The sequence below is a fragment of the Onychostruthus taczanowskii genome, unplaced genomic scaffold (genome assembly GCF_017590055.1).
Source record: "Onychostruthus taczanowskii isolate IOZ18803 unplaced genomic scaffold, ASM1759005v1 scaffold197, whole genome shotgun sequence".
NCBI lineage: Eukaryota > Metazoa > Chordata > Aves > Passeriformes > Passeridae > Onychostruthus > Onychostruthus taczanowskii.
The window spans coordinates 175,329-193,842 of record NW_024499206.1 but is presented as its reverse complement, the minus strand read 5'-3'; the positions used below and the strand labels follow the sequence as shown (position 1 = coordinate 193,842).

The following is an 18,514-nucleotide window of genomic DNA, read 5'->3' as shown; positions in this document are numbered from 1 at the left end:
AAGGGGGAAAAGGGGAAAGGGGAAAAGGAAAAAAGGGGAAAAGGGGGAAAGGGAAATGGGAAAGGGAAAAGGGAAAAGGGAGAGGGAAAAGGGAAAAGGTGAAAAGGAAAAAAGGGGAAAAGGGGAAAAGGAAAAAAGGGGAAAAAGGGAAAAGGGGAAAAGGGGAAAAGGGGAAAAGGGAAAAGGGAAAAGGGGAAAGGGAAAAAAGGGGAAAAGGGGAAAAGGGAAAAGGCTGAGGTGGAATTGACCTTTCCCAGACCTCCCCTGGGCTCTGAGGCTGAGATTCCTCACCCAAGTTCATCCCAAACCTCCAGCTTCCCCTGTGGAATCTCAGGGTGGGAATGAATCCCTTCCCAGGCACAAAAAACACCAGCTGGATGCCAGGCTTTGAAATCCCCCAGGATCCAGAATTCCCAACCACCAAATCTCCCACTTCGGAGCCCACCAGCCCATCAGGGTCTGCCCGGAGCTGGATTCCAGCTCCAATTTTTAGGAATTTCGCCTTGCTTAGGGACAGGAACAGCAGGAACAGCCCCCAGTGCTTCATATCCAAAATCCCAGCCAAGAAACCAGGAATGTTCCCAATTAAACCCCAAGGAATCTGCTCCAATGGAGGAGGGATGATGGGGAAACTGAGGCACGACGAAGAGCAAGGATACGAATCCAGAACTGGGAGTGCTTTGCCTTCCCCATCCCTCTTTTCCTTCCCCATCCCTCTTTTCCAAATCCTTTTTCCATCCCTCTTTTCCTTCCCCATCCCTCTTTTCCTTTTCCCATTCCCTCTTTTCCCCATCCCTCTTTTCCAAATCCTTCTTTTCCCATCCCTCTTTTCCTTCCCCACCCCTCTTTTCCTTTTCCCATTCCCTCTTTTCCCCATCCCTCTTCTCCCTCCCCACCCCTTTCCCCCATCCCTCGCCACCCTCCGAACCACCACCCCAAACCACCCAAACCTCCCTGTGGGAACAACCCCCCAACACCCCAAAGAAACCCTTCCCAGCTGGAAAAACCCTCAAACCCCGCGGCCGGGGACGATCCTTGGCTGATCCTTGGATGATCCATGGGCCGCGGTTGCCATGGCTGCAAGGTGACCCCCTCGGAGCCGCGGCCGCACCAGCCGGGGGCAGCGGGGTCAGCGCGCGACCGCTCCGACCCCCGGGGTGAAAAGTTCAGGCATCCCAGGAAAAACCAATACGGCCCCGGCGCGGCCGCTTCCCGATTTATTTCCATTCCCAGCAAGCCATGCATAGAAAATCCAGATAAATCCCATTGAGCCCCGCCGGGATGCGACACCCAATGGACGCAAACAGATGTCCGCGGGGAGCGGGGGGCTGGGGGGCGGGCTGCCGTTAATATTTATTAATAATTTCCATTAATCCCGCCCGAAAATCCCTTCTGTTGTTCTGCCCACTTTTTAAAAGCTCGTTTTTAATTCCTCGCCCTCCCTCTGGAATTTTGGATTTATTTTTTTTTTTCCCCCCCTTTGGCGTTTCCTGATCGGGCGTGAATTAGGGAGGATAATGAACTTTTCCAGCGTGGCGATCGATTCCCGCAACGCTTTTCCCGGGATTCTGGTGACGGATGGGTCCCATTTCCAACCCAGCCTGGATTTTCAACCCTTCCCAAGCTCTCCTTGAGGTCCCACCTCGGCGGAAGCTGCCACGAGGTGGCCACGAGGTGGCTCCTGGAGCCCTTGAAGAAAGTCCGGAATATTCCGAAGGGATAACGGGAATCGCGGCACGGCGGGGGTGGGATGAGGCAACGCAGCAAATTTGGGGTTTACGGCCAAAAATTTCTCTTTTTTTTTTGTGGGATGGTGGAAGGGAAAAGCAAGAAAATGGCATATTATAAAATAATATAACATAAAATATTAAAATTTTTTAAAAAATGGGGAAAAATTTTCCAAAATGCCCAGGAAAATGGGATTGTGTGGCTGTTTTTTAAGGGATGGTGGAGGGGAAAAGCAGAAAATCTGGGATGTTATTTAAGAAAAAATGAGAACTAAAATTCCTTGGAAGAAGGGATGGTAGAGGGGAAAAGCAGAAAATCTGGGACATTATTTAGAATTTTTTTTTTTTTAAAGGGGATTCAAATTTCCCTGGAAGAAGGGCAGATAGAAGGGAAAAGCAGAAAATCTGGGATATTATTTAAGAAAAAAATGAGAACCAAAATTCCTTGGATGAAGGGATGGTAAAGGGGAAAAGCAGAAAATCTGGGATATTATTTTAAAATATTTAAAAAGAAACGGTGCCCAAAATTCCCTGGAAAAGGGGATTTTGTGGCTGCTTTTTAAGGGATGCTGGAGGAGAAAAGCAGAAAATATGAGGTATTATATAAAATACATTGAAAAAAAATAAAAAGATGCCCAAAATTCCCTGGAAAATGGGATTTTTGTGGCTGTTTTTAAGGGATGTTGGAGGAGAAAAGCAGAAAATATGAGGTATTATATAAAATACATTAAAAAAAAAAAAATGTCCAAAATTCCCTGGAAAATGGGATTTTTGTGGCTGTCTTTAAGGGATGATGGAAGGGAAAAGCAGAAAATCTGGGATATTATATAAAAAATATTTTAAAATAAAAGATGCCCAAAGTTCTCTGGAAAACGGGATTTTAAATGGGATTTTAAATGGGATTTTAAAAGGGATTTTAAATGGGATTTTAAATGGGATTTTTGCGGCTGCTTTTTAAGGGATGGTGGAAGGGAAAAGCAGGAAAAGGGTCGGGAAGGAAAAGGGGGATGGGAAGGAAAATCCGATCCTAAACTTGACCCAGCCCTGATCCCATCCCAGGGATTTTTTTTTTTCTGGCCTTGGCTGCTGTTCCCAGGGGGGATTTTAAATGGGATTTTAAATGGGATTTTTAAAGGGATTTTTGTGGCTGCTTTTTAAGGGACGGTGGAAGGGAAAAGCAGGAAAAGGGTCGGGAAGGAAAAGGGGGATGGGAAGGAAAATCCGATCCTAAACTTGACCCAGCCCTGATCCCATCCCAGGGATTTTTTTTTTTCTGGCCTTGGCTGCTGTTCCCAGGGTCGGGGTCGGGGTCAGGGATTGGGGCTGATCGGGGTTTTGATCCATTTATCCCAACTCTAATCCAAAAACCAAATAAAAATCTTCCATTTTTTGAGGTTTTTTCCCAAGATTTTCCCAGGTTGGGTGGGATGAGGGAATTTTTCCCCTCAAACCAAATGGAATTTTTCAGGAATTGCCATCCTAAGAAATTCCCAAATTTGACCAAATCCTCGATTTCCCTGGGGCAGAAACTCAGGAAGGGGCGAAGCTTTGAGGCAAAAAAACTCAAAAAAAAATTAAACAGAGCTTAAAAAATTTTTAAAAATTAATTAAGAATGAACAAATCCACCCCAGGGCCAGGAAAATCCTGGGATTTTCCTGGGGAGGGACAAAAATTGCCGAGGAATTCCCCCAAAGTGGCCCCAGACAAAGGCCAGGGTGATAAATGGGGGTTTGGGGTTAGGCCGGGGTTTAGGCCCCGTTTTATCTAAGCCGGGTAAACAGCTCATTAATCCCGAGACTAAATGAGGTGGGAATGCAAATATCGGGGGGATAAGGGCAGGGGAGAGCCGAGGGGAAAGGAAAAAGAGGAAAAATGGGATTTGGTTGGTAGGGGTGGAAAATAAAAATGGGATTTGTTTTATACGGGATGGAGGAAAAAATGGGATTTGTTTTATTGGGGAGGAGAAAATGGGATTTGTTTTATTGGGGAGGGGGAAAATGGGATTTGTTTTACTGGGGAGGGGGAAAATGGGATTTGTTTTATTGGGGAGGGGGGAAATGGGATTTGTTTTATTGGGGAGGAAAAAATGGGATTTGTTTTATTGGGGAGGGGGAAAATGGGATTTGTTTTGAAATATTTTAAAGGGTTTGGAAGGATTTTTAAAGATTTTAAAGGATTTTGAAGGTTTTGGAAGGATTTTAGAGAGTTTGGAACTATTTTAAAGGATATTTTTGACGGTTTAGAAGGGTTTAAAGGGTTTTAGAGAGTTTTGGACTATTTTAAAGGATTTTAAAGGGTTTTTAGGATTTTTGAAGGGTTTTAGAGAGTTTTGAAATATTTTAAAGGATATTTTTGAGGGATTGGAAGGGTTTAAAGGGTTTTAGAGAGTTTTGAAATATCTTAAAGGATTTTAAAGAGTTTTAAAGGTTTTTGAAGGGTTTTAGAGGGTTTTGAAATATTTTAAAGGGTTTTTAAGGTTTTTGAAGGGTTTTAGAGAGTTTTGAACCATTTTAAAGGGTTTTAAAGATTTTTGAAGGGTTTTAGAGAGTTTTGAACCATTTTAAAGGGTTTTAAAGATTTTTGAAGGGTTTTAGAGAGTTTTGAACCATTTTAAAGGGTTTTAAAGATTTTTGAAGGGTTTTAGAGAGTTTTGAACCATTTTAAAGGGTTTTAAAGATTTTTGAAGGGTTTTAGAGAGTTTTGAACCATTTTAAAGGGTTTTAAAGATTTTTGAAGGGTTTTAGAGAGTTTTGAACCATTTTAAAGGGTTTTAAAGATTTTTGAAGGGTTTTAGAGAGTTTTGAACCATTTTAAAGGGTTTTAAAGATTTTTGAAGGGTTTTAGTAGGGTTTAAAGGGTTTTAGAGAGTTTTGAACTATTTTAAAGAGTTTTTAAGGTTTTTGAAGGGTTTTAGTGAGTTTTGAACCATTTTAAAGGGTTTTTAAGGTTTTTGAAGGGTTTTAGAGAGTTTTGAACCATTTTGAAGTGTTTTAGGGAGTTTTCAACCATTTCCAAGGATATTTCTGAGGGTTTGGAAGGGTTTCAAGGGTTTTTAAGGCTGCCACCGGCCCCGTGGCCGCTCCAGCCCTCTCCCATCGCGCCCTTCCCGCACACCCCATGCATCAGGTGTTTATCGGGAATTCCGCAGCTCTTCCCCGGTTTTGGAAGGAGTTCAGAGAGCACCGGGACTTCCCCTGCCCTAAATTTGCTCCTCCCTGGCTTCCGGTGCCTCCCGGCCCCAAAATCAGGGCTGGAATAATCCCAAAAGCCATCAGTTCCCAGTTAAAATAAACTTCCCGTTTCTCCCCCAAATTCCAGAGGATTTTTTTGGGATTTTATGGCTTTGATCCTCTGCGGGGCAAGGCCGGAGCAGCTCCCTTCAACTGATTAATGAATGAATGAATTAATGATTAATTAATTAATCAGGAGGTGTTTGGGGGATTTGGGATGGTTGTCTCCGGTGGGAGATATCCCTGTCCATGGCACGGGGTTGGAATTGGGGGATTTTTAGGGTTTTTCCCACCCCAAACCGTTCTGGGGTTTCTGAGTCAAACCACCCAGACCCCACAGCAGCATCCAATGGATAAACGGGATCCAAAGGACAAAATTCCCTAAATCCAGCTCAGTCCTTCCTTCCCGCACCTCTTGGGGCAGCTGAAGGTTCTTTGGGATTATCCAGGACAGGAAAAGGAGGGAAAATCCCAAAAAATTGCCCAAACCCAGCAGGTTCCTGGCTGGGAAGGTGCCACAGTGAGGGGGAAAACCTGACCCCAAATCGATCCCGACCCCCAATCAATCCCGACCCCAAATCATCAATCCCGACCCCAAATCATTAATCCTCACCCCAAATCATCAATTCTGAGCCCAAATCAGTCCCGATGGATGGGACATGTCTCTGGGGTGGGACGGGTTTATTTGGGATGTGTTTGTGGGATGGGATTGGTTTGGGATGTGTTTTTGGAGGATTTGGGGTTTGAGGGAGGATTTGGGGACTGGGTTTGGGTTCTTTGATGGGGTTTGGGGATAAAATGAGAGGACGAAGCGGCGTGATCCTGGCCAGGAGTGTTCCCAGACCCCATTCCCAAGGCCTGTTCCCATTCCCAAGGCCCAATCCCGTTCCCAAGGCCCGATCCCAAAGCCTGTTCCTGTTCCCAAGTCCCGATCCCGTTCCCAAGGCCTGTTCCCAAAGACCGATCGCGATCCCAAGGCCCATTCCCATCCCAAGGCCTGTTCCCAAGGCCCGTTCCCAAGGCCCGTTCCCATTCCCAAGGCCTGTTCCCAAAGACCAATCCCGTTCCCAAGGCCCATTCCCGTTCCCAAAGCCCGTTGCCGTTCCCAATGTCTGTTCCCATTCCCAAGGTCCATTCCCATTCCCAAGGCCCGTTCCCAAGGCCCAATCCCATTCCCAAGGCCTGTTCCCGTTCCCAAGGCCTGATCCCAAAGCCCGATCCCATTCCCAAGGCCCATTCCCGTTCCCAAGGCCCAATCCCATTCCCAAAGCCCGTTGCCGTTCCCAAGGCCAGTTCCCATTCCCAAGGCCCGATCCCTTTCCCGTTCCCAAGGCCCGATCCCAGCGCGCGTGGCCCATTCCCGTTCCCAAGGCCCGTTCCCATTCCCAAGGCCCGTCCCCATTCCCGTTCCCAAGGCCCGTTCCCATTCCCAAGGCCCGATCCCAGCACGCTCTCCCGGGCGCGCTCCCGACCCCGCGCGCTCCCGGCCGGCCCCACACGGGGGCGCTGCAGAATTCCGGAGCCACCACCGCGCCCGGGGAGACCGCGGGACCCCCCCAATAAACCCAAACCCACCAAATAACCCCAAACAGACCCTAAAACCACCAAATAAACCCTAAATACACCAAATAACCCCACACGGATCCTAAATACACCGAAATAACCCGAATTAGACCCTAAAAACACCAAAATAACCCCAAACAGACCCTAAAACCACAAAAATAACACCAAATAGATCCCAAGCGCACCAAAATAGCCCCAAATGCACCAAATAGACACCGATGGATCCAAAAAATCCCAAATCCACCTGAACAGACCCCGACAGCCACGGGCAGGTAACCCCAAATCACGCAAATAGCCCCAAATCATGCAAATAACCCCAAAGAGCCCCTGACAGACACAGAAGGACCCCCCAGACACACGGACACCCCAAATATTCCCTGACAGCCCCAAAAATCCACTGGTACCCCAAAATGTCTCCCGAGACACATGGACACCCCCCGAGATCCAGTGACACCTCCGGGCACACCCCAATATCCACGGAGAGCCCCAAAAATCCCCCAATAAACACAGACACATCCAAATCTCCACTGAGCAACGGGAATAAAGGAATATCCAAAGGGATAAATCAATATCCCAAGGGGCGTTGATCAATATCCCAAGGGATAAAACCATATCCAACGGGATTAATCAATATTGAAAGGAAACAGAGGGATATCCAAAGGGATCGATCAATATCCCAAGTAATAAATCAATATGCAAAGGGATATATCAATATCCAAAGGGGTTGATCAATATCCACAAGGATATTGATATCAATATCCAAAGGAAACAGAGGAATATCCAAAGGGATGGATCAATAACCAATAGGATAAATCAGTATCCAAAGGGATTGATTGACATCCCAAGGGATTGATCAATATCCCAAGGGATCGATCAATATCCCAAGGGATTGATTCTCAGGAGGAATCCAAGCCAGGAAAATCCTGTCCCAGGGGATTTTCCCCAATCCAAACTCCTCCAGCTCCCAAATTCCAGGGGTTTTTGGGAGAGCACCGTCCCAAATCCAACCTGCTCCAGTGAAAAGCAGGATTTAATAAATTTGGGAATTCGGGAAGTTGGGAAAAGCCACATGATCAATCCCAAAGAAAACAGCAGCAAGGTAAGCGAGGAATAGCTGGAATTTCAGGAATATTATCCAGAATTTTCACATTTCGTGGGAATGGATGAGGTGCTAAAAAACCCCAAAATCTCCTCCTGAATTATGGGATGGATGGAAAACCAAAGGATTCCGGGTTTATCTTTGATCTTCTCCAGAAGATAAAATCCCAACAATTCCAAGACACTTCAGCGACATTGCAGAATTCCAAGAAATTTTCCACAACAGAATTCCCAAAAAATCAGGACTCACCCTCATCCTGGAATTCTGTCGGGAACGAGGCCGGAGAAATCCGGGAAGGGCCAAAATTCCAGCTGGGATTTTCCTCGGAGCCGTCATGTCCATCATGCTCGTCCCCTCCTGGATGGGGGTGATGAGGAGAGGTTGAATTTTGGGAAAATTTTTGGGAATTTAGGAATTCCTAACCCCAAATATCCCAGTTTCCTCCTGGTTCCCTCCAAAATCCAAACTGATTTTTGTGGGATTTCAGGGGTTTTAGGGTCAAGGCAGGGAATTCCTGCTGGAAAAACCTTCCCATGCCAAAATTCCAGAGGCAAATCCAAATTCTTGGCCCTGTCCTCAGGTTGTGACCTTCTCATAAATCCACTTGTAAAATAAAGATTTACGCTAAAACGGGGGATTTCCCAGGATTTTAGGGAAGAAGAGCTTGGAAATCCTTCAGGAGAGGGAAAAAGGATAAACCCATTAATTTCCTACATAAATTTACAGGGAAAAGGATAAAAACATGGATTCCCTACACAAATGTGCGGGGAAAAGGATAAAAACATTAATTGTCTGCACAAATTATAAGGGAAAAAGGACAAAACCATGGATTTCCTACAAACAAATTACCCCATCAGGGTGTGGAAAGGATCTTTCCACTCCTGAAATTAACCTTATATTGAATTTTCCAGGGAATTTTCCTGCTGCTCTTGGATTTTCTGGAGAGGCCGCTCAGTGCCAGGTGCTGAGATGGCTTTTCACGAAAACCCAGCGGCGATAAAAGATTTCTAATTCGCTATTAAAAGGTTTTAAATCCAACATTAAAAGGTTTTTAATTCAATGTTTGTTCTGGACCACGCGCGCGGGGCCGGGGCCGATAAGGGAGCGGGGGCAGCTGCTCCTCACTCAGCGCCCTCCAAACAGCCCCAAAAAGGAATTTCCGGCTGTTCCTCCGGCGTTTTCCAAACCAAGCTGGGCTACAAAATGATCCTAAAGCAATAATTCCCATTTTTAGGGAAAAAATGGGAATCGTAAAAACAAAAAAGTGGGACGATAAAACGATCCAGCATCAATAATTCCCATTTTTAGGGAAAAAATGGGAATCGTAAAAACAAAAATGATCCAGCATCAATAATTCCCATCTTTAGGGGTGGTTCCAAGCTCTGCTCAAATCCATGGAAATGGAGCTGCTTCGTTTTCCTTAACGCCGAGAATATTCCGGAATATTCTGCAATATTCCAAAATATTCCTTCAGGAGCCACCCAAAATCCCACAGCCCCTGCTCCGTAAAAAGCCAATCCCATCATTTTTCCATTTGGATTTGCATCCTGAGGATTTCTCATGCTTTTAATCCACTTTTTCCATTAAAAAATTCTGATTTGCTGCTTCCCACGGAGGGATAAAAAAAGGGAATTAATGAATCCCAGGAAAAAACAAACAATTTCCATGGATGACAGGAAAAACCCTTCATTTCCCGCAGCTTTTTATGGGAATTGCAATTAAATTTCCTTGGCTTGATCAGGTACCCAGAGCTTCATTAAACATCTCTTAAATCCCAGGAAAATCAATGCCAGGAGAGCTCCAGGTGGGATTTTATGAGGAGCGGAAGTGAAATCCCTATTTTTTTTACCTCAAAATCCAAATTTTTTACCTTAAAATCCTAATTTTTTGCCTTTAAACCCTGTTTTTCCATTCCATCCATCCCCAGCTTACCCCACCACAATCATCCCCCAAAAAATTCCATATAAACCCAAATTGTTCCACCATCATTTTTTTTTCAGGATGCGATCTCACCCAGAAATCCCAAAAATTCTTCCCCATATCCATAAGGAGCCGATTTCCCAAATTTTCCAAATTTCCACCCCGAGCTGCTGGACATGGAATCTGCTCCAAGCAGAATTCCATATAAACCCAAATTGTTCCACCATCATTTTTTTTTCGGGATGCGATCTCACCCAGAAATCCCAGAAATTCCTCCCCTTATCCATAAGGAGCCGATTTCCCAAATTTTCCAAATTTCCACGCCGAGCTGCTGGACATGGAATCTGCTGCAAGCAGATTTTCTTTCTTTTTTTCTTTTTTTTTTTTTTAGGTTTTATTTGGTTTTTTGTTTTATTAATTACACGTAATAAAGCGAATTCCCGGCGCCCTAAAAATGCCGAGAAAATGGAAAACTCCTTGGGATTGAGGCTTTTCCTGGATTTTTTTTGGGCTGGAGCTGCTGGAGCTTGCAGTGATTGCCAGCGCCCAGCAGGTCGGGCTGCAAGGCAGCAGCAGCCGGGAATGCGCCGCTGGAATTTCACTGCCATCCCCTCCCCCAGGCACGGAAAAAATTTATTATGCATAAAATACATTATATATTTTTATATAATTTAAAATATATTTTTATATATAGACTATAGAATATATCTAATACATAAAATTGTAAAAATTATTTTTATTTCTTTCCATCTCCCCCGTGTTTTGACATCTCCCGAGCCGGAGTTTCGGTGTTTATAAACAGAGGAATTCCAGGGCCGGAGATTTGAACAACGCCTTCCAAATCTCGTCAATCCCAAAGGTTTTTTCCTGCTTTTCCCCAAACACTTCATAAATCTAAGCCGGGTTTGGGAGCCTGAGCCCAGCTCAGCAAAGCCGGAGCCTCCCGGCATGAGCCAAAAAGGGTTTTTTATAAATAAAACTTCCTAAAATCACCCAGCACTCCATTAATTCCCGGACACTCCGGATCGGCTTCAAAGGGAATCTTTGCAGCAAAAAAAGGAATTTTGGGGTTTTTTTGTTGTTTTAATGATTTGCTACTTGGCCTTGTCATAACTACATGGAGCAAAAAGGCGCTGGCGGGGAGAGGGTTGGGGAAACGCGAAGTTCCGGCTCCCAGGCAGCTGCAGCTCTGTGGATTTGGGGTTTTAGATGAAAAAAGGGTTGCAAAGGTCTGGGTTTGGGGTTTTTTTGGGGTTTTTTTGGGTTTTTTTTGGGATGTTGCTCCCGAAGGGAGAGGAAGGGGATGGACGTGGTGGCGGCTCCGCCACGACTCCAGCAGGATGGAGTTTTATTCTGAGGCAGAGTGAAAAAAAAGGATCAGAAAATGGATAAAAGGGAATCAAATGATCCCACAAAATTATCCCAAAAAAGTCACACCAAAAAATGAGACCAAAAATTGATAAAATATCGCCTAAACTGGGCCTACGATGAGGTGAGGCCTACTGAGGCCTACTGAGGCCTAAGGGCCTACTCCAATTTTCTCTTTGTTAATGAATCATTTTAATTAACAAAGCTCCCAGTTTTTAAATCACAATTCATCCCACTTCTTTTGATTATTCCTGAAGGAAGTCAGAATTTTCTGGGGTTAAGGCACGGAGCTGGGACAAGCAGGAGTTCTGGGTCCAACCCCTGCCGACGCACATTTTTTGAGCCTCAATTTTCTCAAATTTCATAAAAATGGAAGAGCCTTCCTCCCTCTCCTCAATGTTTTGACTATTTATGAATATTTTAAGGAATTCTGCTGATCAGCAGTTCAGGGAAAGCCATTTGGGATGAATTTTGGACGGAAAAATAAAAGCGTCGTCATCAGCTCCGTGCAAATAAATCTGGGTTTATTCATCTACTTGGGTTTGGTGTTTTTTTTACAAAATAAAGGGGAAAGTCGTTGCTTTCCAAAAGCTCCTTCCAACCCAAACCATTCCCTGACTCCCTGATTTTTTTTGTCTCTCAGGAGCTCAGGGAACCTCTCCTCGCAGACCCTCAGAGTTGGAAAATGAGACCGTGGTTTTCCCATTTTCCCAATTTCCCTTGGGATACCTGGCCAGGTGTTCCCTGAGCACTCCAAGGACTCATTCCCCCTAAAATTCCCAGTGGATGCAGCAGGAATTGGAAGCGAGCTGGGCACTCCTCTTCCATATCCCGATTTTCCTACTTTTCCTTCAGCTCCCGACTCCATCAAAAGAATATTCCAAGGAACAAAAGGCTCCCTCCTCCTCCATCCTTGAAATTCCATGAACCTTCCTGGTTTAAAACCCTCATTTGGAGCCTTTGATGAGCTCGGATCTTCCCTCCCTCCTATTTTTTTGTTAATTTTCCGCCCAGCTGTCCGTTGGTCTTTTCCAAAGGGTGCCAGATGCTGGATTCATGGGGAAACAATGCTTGGGAAGCAATTAAAGCTCCGAGGCTCTGATTGAAACGGGGAAACGCCGTTCCCGGTGGGAATTGCGAGGCTGCTGCGTTCCTGGCCTTTCCAGGAGGGGCTGGAAGCGAGCCCTGAGCGGGCAGGGAACCGCTGGAATTTGTTCCTGGGGAAAAGAGGGATCGGAGGAGCTGGAATGCCGGGAAGGGATTTATTCCTGGAATAAAGGATCAGAGGAATTGGAATGCTGGGAATGGGTTTAATTCCTGGAGTAAAGGATTGGAGGAGTTGGAATGCTGGGAATCGGTTTAATTCCTGGAATACAGAATTGGAGGAGTTGGAATGCCAGGAAGGGATTTTATTCCTGGAATACAGGATTGGTGGAGCTGGAATGCCAGGAAGGGATTTTATTCCAGTAGCTCCCACCTTGGTGTAACTCCGGGAGATCCCCATGGATCCCAAGTATTTTTTAAGGAAAAACCACAAATCCACCAATCCCTGAGCTGCTCCCAAGGCTCTGAATCGGGAATTCCATCCCTGGATCCAGCAGAGCCAAAGGAGCTCCAGCTCAGCTCTGAGAGGTCCCACACCCACCGATTGTCCCAGAGATCCAGAATTCCCTCCTGCTGACCCTCAGGAATCCTGGGAAGTTCAAATCCTCACTCCCACAATGGAGGAATTGAGGAGCAAAGCCAAAATTTCCCAAATTTTTAACAAGGAATGGTCATTCCCGGAAAATTCCCATCCTGATCCTGGACTCTGCTTCCACTCCAAGCTCAGGGAAATTGAGGGATCCCACAGAATCTTTTCTCCCAATCAGTTCTCCATGGGAATACGCTGCCCTTTCCAAGCTTCCCAAACATTCCTAAATTCCTGGAGTTTCTGGAAAACTTCTCAGCCTGGGAATCGACGCCAGAGCCCCAGAAATTGTGGGATTTGTTCTCTGGGATGAGATTCCTGGTGAGGAATTTTCCCACCCCAAGACCTGCCCCCCACATCCATAAGGACTCTTTTTCCTGGGAATTTGGCGCACGGAACATCCCCCGCTCCAACCCTTCCCAGCTGGACTCACCTCGGGATGGGAATTCCAGGTGGTACCTGAAAAACCAAATGGAAAAAGAGCCATAAAATCCCAGATTTTCCTCCAGGATTATTCCAGCCTGAAGAATGAGGGATGGGTGGGAGAATCTGGGAAAATGGGGAATGGGAAACACGAGGAATTCCAGGAGGAATTCTGATGGGCCAGCCCTGAAGAACTGGGAATGGATGGGATTTAAGCCTTTCCCAACTCTAATTCCATGGATTTCCATCCCTTGGAACAGATCCTTCTCCAAACACAAAAATTCCTGCCACCTTTTTCCCCTCAAATCCTTTAAAAGTCACCACTTCCAACCCCAAAATATTCCAGGAGTTTTTGCTGTGCTCATGGAAGTGGAGGGTGATCCACGCTCTGCCCATTCCCCCCACAAAAACAAAACAAAAAAAAAGGTTTAATATAAAAAAATCAGGATTTGTTCCTCTCTCCCACTTCAGGAAAATCTTGGGAATCATTTTAATCCAGGAATGGCACCAGGAAATTTGGGAATCCCACCAAGGGTTGGGAATAAAGCACAAAGTGCCCATTCCAAGATGAGCTCTGGTCGCAGGGAGAAAATTTCCCAGAATATTGGGTGGGAAGAGCCTTTTGGAGGAAAAATTGGGATTTTTTCGGGATGCTTTTGGGGTTGGTTCCCCAATTCCACAAGGAATTTTTTCTCCATCCTGTGGCTGCTCCATTTTATCCCAAAATCCTCAAAATCCAGCCCCACATGAAGGCAAACGGAAAAGCAGCTCCAGCTTTTTTCCCATATTTTATCTTTAAATTCCAACATTTCCATGGAAAATCCCAATTATCCATTATTTAGCAGAAAAACATCATCTCTAAGAGATACCTCAATTCCAAAAAATCCAACTTTCCAAAAATTCAGGGTATTTCTGTCTCCTGGACAAAGAAGAGCAGCAAAAATCCCTTTTTTTTCCCTTTTTTTTCAGGGAATTTTTGCCTCAGGCGCTTTTCCCGGCCACGTTTTAGCGCCAACATTTCCTGAATGATTTTCTGTCACTCGCAATTCCCGCTCAGTGAAAGCACCGGGGCTTTGTTCCCGACCTCTGTCATTTTTAATCCCAGGAAATGGCCTAAAAAAAAATGGGAAAATTGAGTTCCGTTCCCTCCCGGAGCAGCTCCGGGGAGGCAGATGGAAAACGCAAAAAAAGTCTTGGATTTTCCTGCTTTTTTTTTTTCATTCTTTAGGATAAAAAACCAGCAAAAAAAATCTGATTTCGGCTCAAGGATTTGGTTTTAATTCCATGGTTGGATCGTTTTTACTCTGGGAAGGAAAATTTTGGGATAAAATGGAGTTAGGAATAAGGGGAGGAGAATTTTTTTGGGAATGTGGAAGAGTCATGAGCTCATTTCTGCCTCTGCCAACAGAAATCTTGGATAAGTCCCATAAATTGTGGATTTTGGGAGCCCTTGGATTTCCAGGAAGTTCCCCCACAGAATTTTGCCCTTTTCCCAATATTTTCCCCTAAATTTGGTGTTTCCCCCACCCCTTCCTGCAGAAAACTTCATCCCAAATCCTGTTTTTCCAATATATTCTTGGATTCTTGGGCCTGCAACACCCAAAAAATGCAAAAATTTGGGCAAATTTGGGTTCAAGGGGATTTGAGCAGCTGGAAAATCCCAAAATCCAAACCCTCTGAGCCGGATCCATAAAATCCAGGTAGCTTCCAATCAAATTCCCAGGTTTTCCTCATTAATTAATTAAATACTCTCAAGGGAAGGGGTGGAGAAGAATCTTTGGAGCCAGGATTTTAATGCCCGGGAAAAGAAATATTTTTTAAAAAATCGATGCTGGACGAGATTTCCAATAGGAAAAAAAAAATGGGAGCCAAGAAAATGGGATTGGGAATTCCCCATTAGGGGAGAAATGGATTTAAATTCATTTTTCAGCTCACTTGAGGCTCTCAGATTTCAGGTTAATGATGGATCCAGGAGGAAATGGATGGGAAAATTGGGATAATTCCATCAGCCGGGCTGGGAAAGGCTGGAAAATTCCGGAAAGGAACAACCCAGAAGGCTCCAAACGGAATTAGTGGTGGGAGCGAGCTCGGGGATAAAAGGAGGTGAAAATGGGATTAATTTAATTTGGGTTAATATGAGAAATTCCTTCCTTAAAAGAAAAAGAGGGGAGAGAATCTCCATCCGGAATGAAGCAGGAATATCCGAGAATTTTTTCCCTAAAAAAGGGGAGGAAAGTCCCCATCCTGAAATTAGGGAATTAATGCGGAATATCCCAGAATTCCTTCCTTAAAAAAGGAGGAGAATCCTCATCTGAAAATAGGGAATAAATAAGGAATATCCCAGAACTCCTTCCTTAAAAAAAGAGGAGAATCCTCATCTGAAAATAGGGAATAAATAAGGAATATCCCAGAACTCCTTCCTTAAAAAAGAGGGGGAAAATCCCCATCCTAAACCAGAGAAAATCCAACCACAAAACAACGACATTTCCTCAGAATTCCCCCATTATCCTGAGTCTGGAATATCCACCAAATCCCAACCCACGGGGGAATTCCTGCAGAAGGAGGAGTGCCCAGAACGTGCCGGAATTCCGGAGGTTTGGAGCGGGAAAGGCGGGAGAACCCACCTGGCTCCGAGGCGCTGGAAGGAGCGGAGGATGGCGTCGCGCCGCGCCCGCGCCCGCGCGCTGAGCGGCTCCTCCCGCAAAGCCCGGCTTAGGAAATCCTCGGCCTCTGCAAAACGGGGAATGGGAAAGGGAAAATCAGGGAATCTGGGAAGGGGAAAGGGAAAATCAGGGAATCTGGGAAGGGGAAAGGGAAAATCAGGGAATCTGGGAAGGGGAAAGAGAACATCAGGGAATCTGGGAAGGGGAAAGGGAAAGTCAGGGAAGCTTGGAAGGAGAAAGGGAAAATCAGGGAATCTGGGAAGGGGAAAGGGAAAATCAGGGAATCTGGGAATGGGAAAGGGAAAATCAGGGAAGCTGGGAAGGGGAAAGGGAAAATCAGGGAATCTGGGAAGGGGAAAGGGAAAATCAGGGAATCTGGGAAGGGGAAAGGGAAAATCAGGGAATCTGGGAATGGGAAAGGGAAAATCAGGGATACGCGGCCTTGGAGAGGGAAAGTGGGTGTGGGAAGGGGCGAGGAAATCTGGGAAGGGGAAAGGGTTCAGGAAATATGGGAAAGGGAAAATCAGGGAATCTGGGAATGGGAAAGGGAAAATCAGGGATACGCGGCCTTGGAGAGGGAAAGCGGCCATGGGAAGGGGCTAGGAAATCTGGGAATGGGAAAGGGTTCAGGAAATGTGGGAATGGGAAAGGGAAAATCCCTTGGAGAGGGAAAGCTGCCGTGGGAAGGGGCAGGAAACGTGGGAATGGGAAAGGGGTTGGAGAAAGCTGGGACGGGTCAGGAAATCTGGGAAGGGGTTTAGGAAACCTGGATCTGGGAAAGGGTTTAGGAAGTCTAGGCCTGGGAAAGAAACCTGGGCCTGGGAAGGGTCAGGAAATCTGGGAAGGGTCAGGAAAATCAGGGATACATGGGAGGGATGAGGTTTTGGGGGGTTTTGGAGGGGACGGATGAAGATTTGGGGTTTTGGAGGCAGAGGGATGAGGTTTGGGGTGTTTTGGAGGGGACAGATGAAGTTTTGGGGGGATTTGGAGGGGACGGATGAGGTTTTGGGGTGTTTTGGAGGGGACAAATGAGGTTTTGGGGGGTTTTGGAGGCAGAGGGATGAGCTCAGCGCTGCCGCGGCAGGAAATGAGAGCTGAAACCCCAAAAACCACCAAAAGTGATCCCAGCTGCTTCCTCAGCACCAAGTCTGGGGTCCACAGCCCCCACATTTTTGGGGTCAGGGACAGGGAGGCCCCACCACTCCCCAAATTCTCCTCGGGGTCAGGGTCAGGGAGGCCCCAAAACCCCCAAATGTTGGCGGTTGGGGACAGGGAGACCCCAAAGTCCCCAAATTCTCCTCAGGGTCTGGGAATTCCCACCACCCCCCCAAATTCTCCTCGTGGTCAGGGCCAGGGAGGCCCCACAACCCCCGAAGACCCCAAAGCACCCCAAAAAAGGTCCCCCCAAACCCTCCCCGGCTCCGCCCCACAGCAGGACTCCCCCGCGGGGCAGGAAGGGGGTGAGGAGGGATCCGTTACCTTCCAGGAGCCCCTGGATCTCCTGTGGGATCGGGGCATCCATGGGATCCTCTGGGATCTTCGGGATCCCCTCCCCCGGGGCCGCGATCGCTGCGGGGTGACGGCGAGGAAGCCGCGAGGGCGGGGACACCCCAAAACCGAGGAGGAGGAGCCTTTGGGGTTTGGGTTCCTCCTCCTTTTACACCCCAGCAGATCCCCGGGATCGTCCCCAGACGTCCTGGGTGATCCCAAAAACTCCAGGTGGGAAAAGCTGAGCTCCGGCCAAGGAGCTCCACCTGGAATTCCCAGCTGGAATTTCCTCCCGGACCTCACCTGGAGTCTCCCCGGGCTGTTCCTGCCCCCAAAATTGGGATTTTTCCAGGTTTTCCCACCCAAAAATTCCCATGGGGAAAAAAATGGGGATGTTCTGGGATGAAATTTTCCCATTTTCTGCACGGAAAAGAGCTCGGGTTGGGAAAATAATCGCCTGGGATGGGGAAAAGATGGAAAAGCTCCTGGAAATTTGGAGTTTTCCACATGGAAATATGGAAAATACTCCTGGAAATATGGAAAATATTCCTGGGAATTTGGAAATTTCCACATGGAAATACTCCTGGAAATCCGGAGCTGCTCCTCCAGGTGCTCCTGGGCGGTTTGGGACCCCCTTTTTTGAGAAATAAAGGAAAAAATTCTAATTTTTTTTCATTTCTCAGCACAAACCAGACACGGAGCAGGTGCCAGAAGGATCTCGAGTCTTTGGGCTCAGAATTTGGGGTCCTGGAGCCAAAGAAGAAACCCCAAAGCAGCTCCAGGGTTCTTTTGGGACCATTTTGGGTTGGGACCTGCAGGGCCAGCCCCTCATAAATCCCATTTTTTCAAAGAGGGGGATTTTATGGATTTCCTGGAAAACTCCCTGCTGGATTTTGGGATTTTGGGACTTTGGTTTGGGGACAGAAGGAGCACGGGGGGATTCTCCAGATCTGGGACCCGAAACCTCGGAGCTGCGGCCGCCACGTCATTTCCAAAGCAGGGACTTTCACATCCAGCATTTCCCAGCCCGTTTTAACCGTTTCTGGCTCGGATTTTAAACTCAGCTCTCGCCCCTCCCCCTTCAGCCTTGTTAGGCTCAGCTCAGCCGCTGCACGGGCTCGGTTTTAGGACCGAAACGGCCCCAAAATGGAACTTTTGCAGCGGATGCTGAGGCCTCAAAGCACAGGAAATGCAGCTCGGGGGCCCTAAGCAGGAGATGGAAAATCAAAATATCACAGGAGCTGCCCCTCCGATCTTTTTGGGGCCTCAAACGCTTTTTGGGGGCAAAATGTGGATTTTTCCCTGCCAATTCCTGCTCCTCAAATCTCCTTGGCCAGGTAGG

The 18,514-nt window shown here is 46.6% G+C and overlaps 1 protein-coding gene across 1 annotated transcript in view; it reads right to left on the bottom strand.

Annotated features, from left to right (window-relative positions):
* SKAP1 (src kinase associated phosphoprotein 1) overlaps window positions 1–17,250 on the bottom strand; it is a 66,284-nt gene extending 49,034 nt beyond the window's left edge. The window contains exons 1-4 of the mRNA XM_041402355.1: window positions 17,164–17,250; window positions 15,646–15,751; window positions 13,032–13,057; window positions 7,870–7,977 (exon numbers count right to left, since the gene is read on the bottom strand). Of these exons, the coding sequence (XP_041258289.1) occupies window positions 7,870–7,977; window positions 13,032–13,057; window positions 15,646–15,751; window positions 17,164–17,206 (283 nt within the window). The 5' untranslated portion in view covers window positions 17,207–17,250. The remainder of the gene's footprint in view (window positions 1–7,869; window positions 7,978–13,031; window positions 13,058–15,645; window positions 15,752–17,163) is intronic.
* Window positions 17,251–18,514: the final 1,264 nt, after the last annotated feature.